Source organism: Mercenaria mercenaria, chromosome 16 (genome assembly GCF_021730395.1).
Source record: "Mercenaria mercenaria strain notata chromosome 16, MADL_Memer_1, whole genome shotgun sequence".
Lineage (NCBI taxonomy): Eukaryota > Metazoa > Mollusca > Bivalvia > Venerida > Veneridae > Mercenaria > Mercenaria mercenaria.
This window is the reverse complement of record NC_069376.1, coordinates 26,762,042-26,780,157: the sequence shown is the minus strand read 5'-3', so window position 1 is coordinate 26,780,157 and position 18,116 is coordinate 26,762,042. Positions and strand designations below refer to the sequence as shown.

At 35.5% G+C, this 18,116-nt stretch overlaps 1 protein-coding gene across 1 annotated transcript; it reads left to right on the top strand.

The window, feature by feature from the left end:
• The first annotated feature begins 735 nt into the window (after window positions 1-735).
• On the top strand, window positions 736-10,684 carry LOC123540734 (teneurin-1-like). Its single transcript, XM_045325980.2, has 3 exons — window positions 736-870; window positions 2,651-2,779; window positions 10,533-10,684. The coding sequence occupies exons 1-3, from the start codon at window positions 831-833 to the stop codon at window positions 10,628-10,630; spliced, it is 267 nt and encodes an 88-aa protein (XP_045181915.1). The 5' UTR covers window positions 736-830; the 3' UTR covers window positions 10,631-10,684.
• The last annotated feature ends 7,432 nt before the right edge of the window (window positions 10,685-18,116 follow it).

Below are 18,116 nucleotides of genomic sequence, written 5' to 3'. Positions count from 1 at the left end.
AGACAATGTGTCGCATACATGGTCTATGCTTGAAGGTCAAGGTCACTATTGAAATTTAGGTAAAAATAGTTTTTGTTTCTTAGCTACTAAATGCCTTTAAGCATTTCTAGTCCAGACACTATTGTCAACAACACTAACAAAGTTTGTCACTGCAATACTAGGTCACTTGTTAATACTTAAATAGCCACATTTTCTACCAATTGTTCATGAAACTTTGTCATAATAATTGTATTATTAAATCTTAAAACTGGATCAACTGAGGTCAGAACTAGTTCACTAGGTCATTTTATTGAAAAATCTTGTTTGCTTACTAGAGATCAGATTTAAACCTGATATTCATGAAAGTTGCTTTATAAAAATCTGGGAAAGTTTAAAAGTCGGTCTTGTCGAGTAAAAATCTAGATCACTAGGTCAAATTATTGACAAACTTTGTTAATGTACTACCTGGTAAAGCGTGGTCAGAATGATTTTTGTAATGAAATATAAGTCAGATTTAGGTACTAGGTACCTTTGGTACGAACCAGGTCAAGCTGTCCTGTGTAGTGTCTTCATGGCCCTCTTCTACTAAATTAATAGATCTACACGGGTCGCCATTAATTTGTAAGATTTTCCTTTCTGTATGCATGGTCCAGGCTTTATTCTACGTTTTCGTATTAAATGAAGTTATGCAAATACTTCTGATTTACGAAACGTTCAGAACTACATGTACCTTGAATTAAGTTTGTTGAACAGGTCAATATGTTATCTGTAGACTACGTAAGACTTCCAGTATATTTACTTCGTTCGCACGAACCTTGCCATTTTCGCAGTTGTCTTTGTGAACAATAACCATGAGAGTATTTCTCGTAGCCGTTCTAGTTGCGCTGGCTGGTGAGTATTACTGCTATATTTTAATTTTACTGGCTTAAAGGCCCATAATGTATTTGCTGAAAATGTGCAGCACAGAGAGACATGAACGTGTTTGTAAAGCTGTTTGTACGAATTTCGGATTTCAGATTCATGTTTCGCTGTAAGTGCTGACAGCTGTATTGGAAAGCTTACCTTTTCCATAAATCCGATTTCATTTTGAAATAAAGTTTCCTGAAGATGTAGGACAGTTTTAGCTGGTGGAACTATGATGTGGTTTGTGGAAACAAAATGGGACTGGACTCAAGACTTTCACGGAAAAAATTATCTATTTTAAAAGTGAACATAATTGTGTCTTTGGTATATAATTGGCCTTATTATGAACATCAAAACATGAGATTTAATTTCTTAATTTTTTAAAAAAACTTGTCATATCAACACAAAAACACGTCTTGAGTCCAATACAAAAACGCGTCTTGAGTCGAGAATCGAACACGGGTTACCTGTCATATTGACCGATACACCACAATGACCGTTTATAAAAATCGTCAATTTACCATCGGTAACCCTTGCGTCAAACTAAAGATTTTGAATAGAAAATGGAAAGAAACCTGCCTCAGACTTGCCACTATATAGCACAAGCGGGAAATATGGAAATATAGAGCGATACTGAATATATGATCATACTTACAGTCTGAGATAAATGGCATAATAGTTAAGTCAACAATACAATCTTTTTCATCCGAGCGTTTTGAAAAGTGACAAAATAATTGCCAGAAAAGCGTGTAACTGTTTACAATTTTCTGGCTCAATATGGCAACCTCCCTTTTATCATTGGCAAATGCAAATGCAAAAAAAAAATGGCAGTGTTCCGATAGTTGGTTGCTTTTAATATAAATACAAAACACGGCCAATTCTATATAAGGACCAACTCTGTATATGAGCATGCACATTTTGTGGTTGGTTTCTAATATTCTATGAATTAGCTATTTAGATACAACCCATTCTTCCACTCGATTATTGATTAATGGTGCTAAACTTTTTTTATTGTCATTTCTGAAATGTTAAGAAAATATTTATTTCTCATATATGAGGGTCGTACAAAAATAGTCAAATGTGGAATACCTTTGACTTACAGATAACGTAGCGATGTCTCGATCTTACATTTGTTGGGGTTTGTGGGTGAGCTCTGTAGAAGAAATCAACTCACTTCTGGTTCATAAGAAAGCATTTATTCTAACATGGCTCCATTTGATTGCCAGTTAAACAAAGAAGAATGTCAAGCTCTGTATTCTACAGCAAACAACTGTTGAAGCGCGGGCCAGTAAGAGAGTATAATGACGTCAATAATGACGTCAAATTGCCACATGACGTCCAGTTCAATACTACTTGGATAAATGAAACCCAGCATAATTTTCATCAAAATATTTCAATGAGCATGTAAGAATGAAAACAATCAAGGTCTTCTTGTGGTTTGTCGTCTAACTTGCCACGGTTTATCGTTCAGATGCTTAGGTATTAGCCTAAACCGTGATAAATCAGGCGACGTACCACTCAAAGGCCTTGGTTATTTGTTAAATCAACTCCCATGTTATGTAACAAAAATAAACAAGGTGACATATTGGACGTAACGCAATAAACCACGTCAAAATAACGTTAGCCTTTACGTTACAAATAAGCGCTATTTTCGAAAACAATTTTTAAGGTTTGGGCAGGCACTTCAGCAAAATCACCGATCGTTCTGAAACCAGTCAAGAAAGAGTACATCAAAATTATTAATGGTTTCATTATTGTGTTGTTTCAGTGTACGTTAGCGGAGAACCATGTAATAACACCCGTGAGTGTCACGATCACGGGATTACCCATTGCGGCAGTCATAGACATGTTGTGTGCCATACCGACTTTTGTGAATGTACGGATGGTGGTGCCGGGGGTAAATTTCTCATTTTCTGTTTTGTGTTTAACGTCTTTTTCAGGTTTAAATCAAAACTTGTTTCAAAAGTATTGATGCTTTGTCGTCAGTACTGGTACTGATGATAAACCCGGACAGATGATAAAGTCGAACACCTTGGAAATATTCGATTGCAATCGGTTATTTATAAAATTGAACACACCATCTAATAGTTTCCACTTACAACACCAACTGGTGTAAACAAAAACAAAATTGGTAAATATTCTGTATAAATAAATGACTTACATAAATTTGTATAAAAAATATTTATCCAAAATTACTGGGGAAGAGGGTGTTTTTTGCGCATGGTCACTGTCGAAACATGAAGACCTGACATTTGTTAACTTTTCATTACTTGATCAGGAATGACTGTTGAAGCCTTTTGGGGAAAGTTTCAATATAATAATACCAAGAAAATTTTGTAAATGACAAAGGGTTCGAATTTATCATCAGTCAGCGTTCATAAAGTCCCCTTTTATATACCCCTTTCAGGCCCTCACTTCGTGTGAGTTTGCTTACTAAATATAAATTTGAATTATGTAAAGTTTTCAGCAAAGGTTAAGCTTTATTTTGATACCGACCATTGATTTCAATTTGCAGAAATAAAAAAGTTACAGGTAAAAAATCTCATTTTCTGTTCGGGTTTATCATCAGTACCAGTATGAATATTTGCAGCGCAACGCTATTATCTTATGCCGTCTCAAAAATGCGATTCCGATTCTCATTTGTCATAACTGTTATCTTTGTTGTTCGACTAATGCCTAATACTTAAAATGAACCTTTCTTGCATACCAGACGGGGATTTCCGGTATTTTTACCGGTGCTGGAAAAATCCATCATACGGCCCGGGGTGTAAGATGACTCTCGTGCTGTAAATGACGTATTACGAACTACATATATGTAGAATATTTATGTACTAATATATATTTTATTTAAAACACGGAATAAAAATTCAATACCTTGACAGTTCCTATTGGTTCCTGATAGTATATTTCTCGATTCAAATCACGTTATTTTACCAAAAATTCATAACGTTACGCTGCAACTGATAAAACAAAACCGGAACTAAACATTGTTATTTGTTTTGAAACGTCATGACGTCTTTCCTGTTTACGGACGTTGGTTTCCCGCGCTTTGTTTAAATACACTGCCATATGAAATAGTTCTAAAAAGAAAGCCGTTAGATTGATTTTATTTTAATTATTATTTCTTGAAATCGGTATGAAAGAAAAAGATTGTCACTGGTTATAGGTGCAGATGGGAATATCCGGCTGTCGGGTAACTGTTTAGGCGGTAACTCGGCAAGAAGCCTCGTTACCGCCTAAACAGTTACCTTCGAGGTCGGATATTCCCATCTGCACCTACAACCAGTGAAAGAATCTTATAGTCTGAATTTCCTTTGAACATCTTTCGCAAAACGGTCAAACAGTACAAACACTGCGCAAGACGGACCACGGAATTTTAACGGTATTTACTTTCACAAACTCAAGATCAACTTTACACGATATACTATCTCAAAATGTCTTGCACATAACATAGTGTGCGTATCCTTCGCAAGAAACTTGAATGTTTCTCATTGCAGAGTTGGTGCAGCCGTTCTGCGCATGCTTGGAATTATTATCAAATGGAACGCACGCCAAAAATACTCATTTTTTTGCATGCCCGCACGCATTTAGTGTATAATGTGCATAATATACTGACTAAGGGTTAGGGTTAGAATCACCATGGTTACAAAATATATATATTTAAGGTATTTTTGTTCAAATTTAGTTAATCCGGTATATACCGGAGTCTGTAATAAATCACAGGCGCACCAACTCTGTATTTAGTCACAGCCTTTATTTCTTTATCTCAAAATGACATTAAAAAATTTAATAATTAGTAAATTATGTCTTGCGCACAAAATAGTGCGTTTGCACAAAACAATCGTGACCTCAAAATGCAAGGCAAATATAAAAAAATAATACGCTGTGTGGGTATCGTTCGCACGAAATATAATCTCGAAATGTCTTAAAGAAATAATACGCGGAAAGTCCGAGCGGGGCCGAAGGCCCCGCGAGGGCTTGGAGCGCTTTTAGATAACATGTATGACGTATGTGAAATATATGAATCAATAATGAAAACAAAAGAGAAAAATATTTCCAATACCACGCAAATTGAATTTCGTCTCCAGCTATCATGGGGGCCGCCATTTTGAATTCTTGATTATTTAGGCGCTTATTGGTCAAAGTTAGACGCAATCGCTCATTGAGTAAGACCGGAAATGTTGACTTTTGGAAAATTTAATTACGACAATATTTACGACAAACTAAGTGTGCGTACATTTAACTTTATGGACAACTTTATCAATCTGTTGCCGGTCTGATTTTATATGGTGAAATTTGACTTGAAAAATGAGCGAACTACGACGTGAACGCTACAAAACAAATTTGCCGCTGTATGACGTCATCGGCGTCAGTGAAAACATTTCTGCGGTCCACTATTTATACGACATAACAGACTTGAAGGGTACTGCATTATTTTGAGTATTGAAAAGTCCCACATTCACCTGAATACTTATCTGCATTTTTTTCACTGACAAAAAGTTGGGAAAATGCAGATCATACAAATGTCTAAGCAGTACCAAAATGCAAAATGTTTTATTCTTGATATGCTATTATAAGTGCCATAAGAGAATGGCAGTGGTATGGGGCAATGACAGTTATTTTAGACCTTTAATATCAATAATAAAGAATTCAATGTCTACATATCTTGTTGTTATCAAGAAAGGAGCCTTATTTTATTCCATTGATTTTCTGATAGCATTTTTTTTTTAATTAATGAAAGTAATACAAATAAAATAATCACTTATCCTGAAAAAATATACTTGTGAGTTAACCCTATTGTATTTCAATTATTTCGCAAAATTACATATGCATGAAAGTTATTTTAATTGGAAATTTACTGAATCACAGACTGCACGTTCGGATTTTCTATTTGTATGCAGTTGGTGAAAAAGCATTTGTATGATAATAAGAGGGCTCTTAAAGTTTACTAGTTAAAAAATGAAAAATAAAACGCAAGCAGTAAGCAACTCAGACCTGTAAGCCACACAGAGATAATTTATTATATCGAAAAGAAAAGTATTTAAGGAACAAATACTTTACTTTTTATAACATTACGTCTGTGTGACTTACAGGTTTGAGTTGGTGTTCTTACAGCTTGCACTTTAATTTTCATCTTTAATTAATAAATATACGATCACAAATTTGATAAATGATAAATAGGAACCTGTACGTCCTAACTGGATCAAATTTTTGTTTTTCTCGGGACTGATGAATTACAATACAGCGATTTTTTCTCTATATCAACAGGTCCCGTAATAGGTCACATTCCCTTTTGCCAAATATGGCATTTAATCAAAATAATTTCAGCAGTTAAAATTCCCAATTTTGAGGGAAAAAAACATAAATTTTATGTCAATCCTTGAGTCACAGTTATATGTATAAAATACGTTTCAAATGAGAGAAAATGGAAGCTGACAAAATGTGTATTTACAATACGATATATTTTCCACAATTTGGAGAATTTGAGAGTCATTTATTCCCAATTTCCAGAATGTCTATTCTATTTGAACTATTTTTTCCCATTAGAATGGTACCAGATCCATTCCCAAAATAGTGGAAAAAAAATCGCCGAAATAATAAACTTAATATTTTCTCTAGTATTTTAGACATGGCATGTGCTCATGAATTGTTGAATTTGAGTAAATAAATGACAATGACTACCAGAAATTTTATATTCAAGAGTGAGAAGTAATTATAAGTTAGATATTTAAAAAAAAACCATAATGACGGCATCTTTATGACAACTAATCATATCTTTTTACCAGCAATTATCTTGTACACTGGTAATACAGTTCATAATAGTATATATATATTGATAACCGGACATTTCCACTCCGGGTCTAGAGGTCCTGTAATCGGACCCCTCGCCACTTCCTATATGCAAAGTTTAAACATAAACTTTACAAGTTTATGTGTATTAACAGAACTACACATTAGGTTTAAAATAGCACACACTGTATTCAAGTACAGATAAATACAGTATAAATGTGTAATGGGACTAATGGCTGCTTTTTAACAATTAACTGTAACTACATAACTTATCATGACTAAACTTAATTTATATATTCAGTAAAGTTAATAACATTTGATGAGGCTTTTATACATTCAAAGTTAATACCGATAAAACATTTTCAAGTGAAAGATGGCCATTGGATATCTTTAAGTATTTCGATTTCGTTGAAAGCTTGAAGTGAATTGCCTTCTGGAAAAACACACTGGTAGCTAGTCGAACTAATCTGACGTATACAGTTTGTTTTATATTGTGACGGTCAAACTGCGGTGGCTGCAAAAGTCAGAAATTAAAAAGCAGCCACTCGGCAACAATAAGCTTGTCTAACTGGTAGCATGAGGGGTGTTGCACATTTCATTATCTTCCATGAACGACTACATCAAACCGAGTCTGCTGTCACTGTGGTTGCACGTCATAGTCCAGACTCATTCTAATTATTTTACTATTTTATCCACCAAATATATAACACCGTTTTTCATTGCATCTTCACTGTAAAGACTTTATTAAGCTTAATTTAACTTGTAACGGGCTTTCCGCGTCATAGGTAGCACCTAATTTCATATTAACTAGATCACTGTGTCTTACGCACAACATAGTGTATATACCGTTCGCTTCAAATTTAAGGAGGTAGGTTACCTTTATATTTGTATGTGCGCATGTCCAACCGGAAGCTAACGTGACGATTTACGACGACGTTTACGACAAACTAAATGTGTTTGTATATTCATTCTTCTGAAAACAAATCATAGACCTGTCTTCGATCTGACGCTTTATGGTTTAATTATGCAGAAATAATGAATAAATTGCCGCAGAAACGCTTCAAAACAATGTTGCCTTAAAATGACGTCATTGACGTCATGACGTTACGTGTCAGTTTCCGCGCAAAATAAATAGCTTTTATCTTAAAAGTACGTAATTCTGTGCATTTTCTTTATTCAAACTATTTTCAAATAACCATTATTTGCTGAAATATTTTTTATGAGTCTTTTGCTCTGAATAATAATCAATATTTTGCTTCTTTTCTGTAGTTATATTGAAATGTTATGCGGAATGTAAGAAAATGGATAATGGTAACCAATGTTATTTGGAATATAGTTGGGTGAAAGGTTACTTGTTACGGCCATTTTCAAATAAAAGAACTTGCAGTTTGATTTGTAATATCTATTTTTCAGTTTTCGTTGATAGTCTTTACTTATATACTAAAACTAAGCTCTAAAACTGTTCCAATTTCAGTAGAAAACTGTGGTTTTATGAATTGAATTGATGTTACCATGGAAACAAAGCCCGTGACCTATATATCTAAATGTAAAATTCAAAAGCTTTGACACTGGTCTATTCAAGGAACACAGCTTCGGCTTTTTATTTTCATTTCAACAATATCAATGAGAATAATAGCAGCATGCTGAGCGATTTTTCCATGAAAAATGCAGGACGAAGGGTACTGCTGTAAGTATTTTAAGCTGTGAATTTTGTTTAAATAAATGCAAATAACACGAAAATATAAATTACGCTAGAAATAATATGTTTTAAAGCTACGTTAACAAGAAAGATAATGGTATTCAATATTTTTAAATAAGAAATTACTACAGAAAGCAAGATATAAGCTATTTTAAACATCACTGTTGCCGTGGTTACTTCAAACTTTAAGAAAAAAAGGGTACCATGTAAAGTGCTTGGTATTATGCTAATAATATTACCCAAATATTCCATGTTGGTCATTAACAGAATGGCACTGAGGCCGTCGAAAATCCCGTTTTTATACATAGTTGTTTAAAAATGAGAGAAAATGCGTTACCATGGAAACACGAGCCCCGCGACATATACATTTTAAGCTTATATTAGAAAGCTAACGCGCATACTAGTAAAATTATCCATTATGCAGACTTCTACGGAGATCAGTGAAACTAAAATACACTGAAAAGTGTTAAATACCCGTATTTTCCTTCTTCTTTCAATATAAAATACCTTTCGGGGGTCATGTTCTTCAAACCTGGATAAAAACTGAACTTGAAGGGACAGAGACAAACGAAATTGAGATTGTAGCAGTTAAAACATCATATCACACAAAATACAAAAAATTGCTGCGGTTCAACTAATTTGAATTTACCCTAGTAACAAGGTAACCTACCTCCTTAATTAACCCCCTATTTAAACCCCGCTCCCACCCCTCCAAAAGAATATTGTTTACTATTTAAATTGATTTTATCTTAAGCTTTGAGTATCCATAGCCATGTCTCTAATATATGACCGTACAGGGACAGTAAATTGGGGAACCAGTATCCCATGGGACACACATCTAATAACTGTCTCGTGCTCTCATCTGGACTGCATACTAGTGTGGGAAACCATTTTACAGGGTTCCGTCTTATACAAAATCATACTGGTTAGTTGGAAATCGTTTTGCAAGTTCCTGTCTGATATATAATTATATTGGCAGATACATAAACCATTCTACAAGTTCTCGTCTGACACATACATGTAAATATACTTGCAGGCAGGAACACCATTTTGCAAATTCCAATCTAACACATCATTAAACTGATAGACTGGGAAGCATTCTGCAAGTTCCCTACAGTTTTGAAATAATTATTTCAGAAGTAAGCCTTTAAAATATTTGTTTAATTTATTTATTTTGTTGGGCTTAACGTCGCACCGACACAACTATAGGTCATACGGCGACATTCCAGTTTTAAAGGTGGTCAATCACATTTAAACAACATTTAATGACATTTTTTACTTTTTGTATATTCTGGTAGAGAATTATTTAAGGAACAAAAAGACCGATTACATAGAGTTAGATTCCTATTTGAAATGTATATTTTATTATTTTTATAAAATTTTGTAATTACTCCCCTTTAATATGAAAGTATATAAAAAGCTGAGTATTTCTTTTTATTTCGATACAATGTCTAGTTTTACATTTGCATTTGATAGACATATCAACTATTGAACAATCTGAACCAAAATGCAAGTTTTAAAGCTGTGTGTAGCTTCTGAATTCATTTATTTCCAATCTATCTTGGTTGCGCAACCAAGATAGGCAAAGGGAGGTAATAATTTTTCAAACTTGCGTTTCTAATGAATTCCATCTAAATACATAATTTTTAATGCAAATATTTTACAAATATATTACAATATGTCTAATATTTATACATTTCCTTAGGCAAAGTATGTTTATCAAATTTATACTTATGATAAAATAACTCTATCTTGGTTGGGCAACCAGGATAGGAAAATGAAATTTTAAAAATACCTCCAGTGAAAATCTAATTTGTATTAAGTGTTAAGTGAACATAAATGAGTGTAAATGATCAGATACTAAAGTTTAGAACAAATCCGTTACATGGCCAAAATCTGATTATCCACCTTTAATGGTGGAGGAAGACCCTAGGTGCCCCTCGGTGCCTTATTTCATCACGAGCGGGCACCTGGGTAGAACCACCGACCTTCCGTAAGCCAGCTTGATGGCTTCCTCACATGAAGAATTCAACGCCCCGAGTAAGGCTCCCACATCGATGACGGACAAGTGATTTGAAGTCAGCGACCTTAACCACTCGGCCACGGAGGCCTCAGGCCTTTAAAATTATGTTGATGCTAATAACTATATTACTTCTTGCAGGACATAGTTGCACAACGGAAGCTGATTGCGGCCACTGCGCTCATCACGAACATGCGCATTGTGTAGATGGAACATGCCATTGTGCAGGAGGGCACTAGATTGACTGCAAGTCTTGTAAAAAATCTACGTATAATAAAGGAATTGCAAATTAATTGTACTGCTTCCATTTGTCCACGCACCTGGCGCATTCCCACATAGATAGCGCTTACCTGTGTCTAATATTGCGTTCATTTTTATACTAAAAGTCCATTCCTGTGCAAGTCATATGTGTTTCAGCTATGACTGTCGGTTTTTATGGACACTTAAGATGTGATGAACGACAGTTTATTAGTCCCCTACTGGTTGAAAACCAGTTTCGGGGACTATAGGAATGCGCTTTTCCATCATTCCGTCCGTCCGTCTGTCCGTGCCCGCGAAATGATGGTTAAGTGACTGCATAACGGTACTTTCTCTTTGATGTCATTCATTCCGTTCTGTTTATGTGACTATTTTTCTTTTTATGTGACTGTTTGAACAATAGAGAGAACAATGGGGGAGTCACATAAAGACCGTTTCGTTAGAACGTCCGTCTGTCCGTCCGTCCGTAATTTCGTGTCCGGTCCATAACTCTTCATCCATGAAGGGATTTTAATATTACTTGGCACAAATGTTGAGTCGACCCGGACCCCTAGCTCAAAGGTCAAGGTCACAATTGGGGTTCAAAGGTCAGCAGCGCTTTTTTTCCTGTCTGGTCCATAACTCTCCAATCCTTGAAGGGATTTTAGTATTACTCGGCACAAATGTTCCCCATGATGAGATGACGTGTCATGCGCAAATCCCGGACCCCTAGCTCAAAGGTCAAGGTAACAATTGGAGGTCAAAGGTCAACAGGGCTTTTTTTCCTGTCCGGTCCATAACTCTCCCATCCATGAAGGGATTTTAATACTACTTGGCATTCCCCATGATGAGACGACGTGTCATGCGCAAATCCCGGACCCCTAGCTCAAAGGTCAAGGTCACAATTGGGGGGTCAAAGGTCAACAGGGCTTTTTTCCTGTCCGGTCCATAACTCTCCAATCATTGAAGGGATTTTAGTATTACTTGGCACAAATGTTCCCCATGATGAGATGACCTGTCATGCGCAAAATCCGGACCCCTAGCTCAAAAGTCAAGGTCACAATTGGAGGTCAAAGGTCAACAGGGCCTTTTTCCTGTCCGGTCCATACCTCTCCCATCCATGAAGGGATTTTAATATTACTTGGCACAAATGTTCCCCATGATGAGACGACGTGTCTTGTGCAAAATCTGGACCCCTAGCTTAAAGGTCAAGGTCACAATTGGAGGTCAAAGGTCAACAGGGCTTTTTTCCTGTCTGGTCCATAACTCTCCCATCCATGAAGGGATTTTAATATTACTTGGCACAAATGTACCTCATAATAAGACGATGTGTCATGCACAACTTTCAGACCCCTAGCTCAAAGGTCAAGGTCACACTTAGCAGTCAAATGTTAACATAGCATGAACAGCGTCTGTTTCGTGTCCGGTCCATAACTCTGACATTCTTTAAGGGATTTTAATATCACTTGGCACAAGTATTCCCCATGATGAGACGACGTGTCATGCGCAAATCACGGACCCCTAGCTCAAAGGGCAAGGTCACAATTTGGGGTCAAAGGTCAACAGAGTTTTTTTCCTGTCCCGTCCATAACTCTGCCATACATTAAGGGATGGATTTTAATATTACTTGGCACAAATGTTTCCTATGATGAGACAACATGTCATGCGCAAAGCCCAGACCCTTAGCTCAAAGGTCAAGGTCACAATTGGAGGTCAAAGATCAATTAAGTTTTTTTCCTGTCCGATCCAGAACTCTGTCATCCATCAAGGGATTACAATATTACTTGGCATAAATGTTCCCCATGATGAGACGACGTGTCATGCGCAACACCCAGTACCCTATCTTAAAGGTCAAGGTCACACTTTGAGATCAAAGGTCAAGAGGATTATTTTCCTGTCCGGTCTATAACTTTGTCATGCAAAACAGGATTTAGATATCAGTTGGCACAAATATTACCCTGGATGAGACAACATGTCATACGCAAAACCCAGGCCCAAGGTCTAATGTCAAGGTCACACTTAGAGACCAAAGGTCAGACACAAGAATGACTTTGTCTGGAGTATTTCTTCTTCATGCATGGAGGGATTGTGATGTAACTTGGCACAAATGTTCACCAACATAAGACGGATTGTCATGCGTAAGAACCAGGTCCCTAGGTCTAAGGTCAAGGTAATATTTAGAGGTCAAAGATCAAATTCAAGAATGACTTTAAACGGAGCATTTCTTCTTCATGCATGGAGGGATTTTGATGTAACTTGGACCAAATGTTCACCACCACGAGGCACCTTTTTTTAGAATTACGTCCCTTTGTTTTACTATAAATAGATTTTATTGTAACTTTTTTATTACTGGCGGTAGAGAAAAATCGAGACCACTTTTCTGTGGTACAAAATGCATGTTACATCCAATTTTAGGTATATTTTGAACTATCTCTACCTGGTAAAGAGTTTCTTGTGGACTTATATTATAAAGATTGTTTTAGGATTATTTTCCCTTTGTTGTTACTATAAATAACTTATATGATAACTTTTTTTGATAATAAGCCAAAACAATTCAATATGAAAACAACTGTGGTTTTTTATATATGCACATTTTAATCCAAGTGTGTTGTTCTAACATATTGTATATATAGTACAATATTGTTTATATATCATTGACAGATATCAGTTAATTATGTTGTACTGCAATAGAGAAAATTAGGTGCCTTCCAGTAGGGGACTTTGTATTGCATGGCAATACTTCATTCACTTGTTTCAGCTTCACTATTGACTGTTACCTTCCCCGCATTAATTAATCAGATGTTGAGCTTGAACGGTTGAGAATGGAATGTGTTCAGGCTCGCTCAAGAATTAAAACCCTGACCGCTATCCAGACCAAAGCATGTGTCAGCTCTTCTTGTTTAGCTAACAAAAAGTTTCAGCTAAAACATGTAGTTTGAATGATTGATATGCCTGCCCACGGTTGATATAGATCAGGTAGAAAACTCTGCCTCCCTTACTATATCAAACTTTTAACCTATGTTTGGACCCAGATGACTCAGTTTCAATCTTTACATAATTTGTCTTTGTAAACCGACGTCCTAATGTTGACTTGGTAACCAATGTTAAGACCCAGATGACGCAGTTTCAACCTTGACATAGTTTTCATAAAGACAAACATTCTGATCATGGTTCATTTATATATCCGACAGTTTCTACAATGTTCTCATTGCGTTTCTAGAATTTGACTTAGTGACCTACATTGTTCCTATAGCCACCTAAGTATGCAAACGTGGGCGCGGACGGACAAGGTGTCGACTATATGCTCCACACCTTCGGGGAGCATGACGATATTCTGTAATTATGTAACCATAAGCATTGTGACCTAGATAGTGAACATTCGGTAAGAACAATTCAAGTTACATGATACTGTCCATTTTCAAAGTTCGCTGATTGTCGGACTTGACCTGGATATTCTGCACATAAACATTGTGACCAAGCTAAATGAACATTGGATAAGAACTGCTTAATACCCCAGTCACACATACGGCGCGGATAGCTACGTCAAGCCACGGATAGAAACGTAGTAATCCGTATCAATCCGTACCTGAGCCGTACGGATTGATACGGATTACTTCTTTAAGGTACGGCTTAGGTACAGATCGATACAGATTACTACATTTCTATCTGTGGCTAGACGTAGCTATCCGCGCCGTATGTGTGACTGGGGTATAGGTAAGACGGCCGACACTGTCAATTTTCGCAATTTTGAAAAATTAAGTATAGGTTAATATATGGGAGAGCGGTGCCTTTGAGTGATAATGACCCTGGCAAGGTGATAATAGCCCGAGGGCTTTAGCCTGTTTTACCTGTTTATTACATGTTTACCTATAATATAGTAAGAAAAGTTTAGTGTGTCATTTTTGTGAGTACTGGCATCTACTGGCATAATAATTTTCAGCTTTTCAGTTGCTATACTATATGTGTAAGACACTATATACTGTATAAAATCAAATACCTTGATAGTTGTACTATGTTGCTTATAACACAATTTAGGGTTGAAAATAAGTTAAATCATGAATATACGACGTTACGCTCAAGATAATAAACTGAAATATCCGCTTTCTTACCTCCATGAAACGTCATGACGTCATTTCTGTTTATGGACGTTAATTTCCCGCGCTAACGCCAGGGTCATTATCAATAATGGCCCCGGGGCTTATTATGATATAGAGGATATTACATGAGTAACTGTAAGAATTGGTTTTACTTTGTTAGAAAACATTTAAATCATTATGGGTTAGAGCAGTACTTTGATTTTACTTCACCAATATCCAAATATAATATTGTTAAGCATATTGGTGAAGCTATGTTTAAAGGTCATATAACGGAGTGGAATAATAGTATTAATAGTGTCCAAGGAAACTCCGGTAGAGGTGGTAACAAACTTCGAACATACTGTACCTTTAAAAAAGAATTTTGTGTTGAGAGGTATTGCACTTTGATACTACCAAATTCACATAGATCAGCACTGTGTAAATTTAGATGTGGAGTTGCTCCGCTCCGAATTGAGACAGGGAGATATGAAGGTTTACCTATAGAAAGAAGGATATGTCCGTTTTGTAATTTCAATAACGTTAGTGTAATTGAAAATGAGAGCCATGTTTTGCTTGAGTGTAGTACAATGATATCAGAGATACACTTTTTAGTAAGGCCATAGTTTCTGCACCAAATTTTATGGACAAGAGTAATGCTGATAAAATGAAAATTCTTTTTACTTCAGATGTTTTAACTAGAGTATTAGCCAAAACCTGCTTTTTAATATTACAAAGAAGACAGTTTTATCTGTGTAAATAATATCTATCTATTATAAGTGATTACCTTTTGATAATATTGAGGGACAACTGCTAACAGAATCAGCCTCGACAACATTTTAAAGCCGAGTATTATAGTTACATTTTAAAAAGTAAAGTTGTGTCTGGTTGGACTGATAGGCAGTTGTTGCTCAATTTTAATCATGGCTATGTACATAGTAGTGTGATATTTCTACAAAGTTCACTACTGTAAAAATAATCTTTTTATCAATTATTATTATTATTAACTTTTCTTACATATAGTGTTTCTATGACACGACATTGTTAGAACATAGACTTAATAGGTTGGAGTCATTTTCAGAATAAGAATGTTTGCCTTATTCGAACATGAATAGATAGCAAGGGGCTTTATTACTTGACAAGACAAAACCGTTGCTTTAATATAGACCACACTGGGTGTCTGTGATCAACAATAGTTTGTTTTCTAATGAAATCCACCATTAAACTGGTAGATTTTGTAGTCATTGTAAATTTAAGTTATGTCTACAAATTCTTCATACAATTGATACATATTCCTCATTTTATTTAGTATGCTTAATAATTGTTAATGGATTGTGACTGACTGAATTAAATAACTTAGTCATATGTTCATTGAAATATAAATTTGACTTCCACTTAACATATCAGTTTACTCTGAGGTAACGTTCCCTCACCAGTTTTAATCACACACACACACACACACACACACACACACACACACACACAGACAAATGCAGACACACATACATATACACATGTCTGTACTTTTCTAAGTAATCTGGTTACACACATACACACTGGTCAGTATGTTTTAAGTCAACTGGTAACACATACACACAGACACCTGCACACAGACACACACTGACTGAATTAAATAACTTAGTCATATGTTCATTGAAATATGGATTTGACTTCCTTTTAACATATCAGTACACTCTAAGGTAACTTTCCCTCACCAGTTTCAATCACACACACACACACACACACACACACACACAAACCACACAGACAAATGCAGACACACATACATACATACATACATACATATACACATATCTGTATGTTTCTAATGTTTCTAAGTAATCTGGTTACACACATACACACACCAGTATGTTTTAAGTCAACTGGTAACACATACACACAGACACCTGCACACAGACACACACTCAAGCACTCACAACGCACATGCACACCTTTGCTTATACACATAAATCTGTACTTGTTTAGTAATCTGGTTACTTTTAATGTATGTATCGTTATTTTTACTATTTAATACGGGTATGTCTCTTATAATTCTAAAATTGAATGGCCATTTACATGTGTTTTTAATGCTGTGATGTTTATTTATTTGTATATATTTGAAGTTTGTAAATGGAAGAGACTGAAATAAATAAATACTGAGTGTCTTTTCATATTGAATTTATCAAACTCGTTGAATAAAATAATAAAATGCGAGGCTCTGCCGAGCATTTTATCAATTTGATTCAACGAGTTTGATAAATTCAATATGGAAAGTCACAAATGTAATATTCTTTTTATCACATGTTAATCTTTCTTGTCGAAAAATCAAAAAATCGACTTTCTTTTACTATATAAACAAGACAATTTACCGACGTCGCCTATAGTATAAACGACGTCGACGTCAAAGCTTTATTACACTAGTGTATTATCATTTTTATTCAATGGCTTTATTACACTCCCGCGACGTCAAATATGTGATAAACCCATAATCATTGTGACCAAGTTACAAGTATGTGAAAATTCGATATGAACTGCTCAAGTTAGGGAGTGAATATCTTTAGTGGACATCCAAAGAATCCAGTTTCACGGTAGTATAAAAAGTGCTTTTTTGTTTTGTTTAATTAGCAGAAAAGAGTGCGCATTTACTGAGGGACAGACGTTTAAACTGGATAATACTATACCTAATAAATTACTGCGGCATATGGTAGTACAGGTATATAAGCAATATGGAACTAAACCTATCACTACAGGTGAACAATCCCCGACGCTCCTTTTTTATTGTTTCTTATTTTTTAAACAAATATCTATATTTTAGTGATTGTAACTTTTCTGCTGAATTTTATGCGTGTGTAGATTGTCTTTAATAATGGAATGTATCTGTGTAACAAAATACACCATTTTGCATCATTTCAAAGAGCCATAACTCTTAAAACCGGCATGGTACACGCTTGTCCTGACAATATGCACAAGTTCACTTCGAGGAGATACATTTCTGTCAAGTTTGGGCCAAATCCCTTTAAAAATTATAGGTCTCTTACCCTGACAAAGAAATAGGGATCAACTATGATATGTCCGTAGGACACGGATGTCCCCACACAATTTGCCATCCTCTATACAGTAAAAACTATCCAAGGACCACAACTGCAGTAAAAATATTTACAGATAGAATTCCTTCTTTTATTGTCATCTGCACATCAAGCTTGTTCATCTGTGCAAGTTTGAAGCAAATCAGACTAATAGTGTGGGAGGAGATGGACTCACAATTTTTTTCTCTATACTCTATAAAGCAAAACTATCAAAAGGCCATAACTGCGATAAAAATAGTCACAGAAAAAGTTCCTTCATTTATGGTCATCTGCAAATCTAGGTTGTTCATCTAATAGAAGTTTGAGACCAATCAGGCTAATAGTGTGCG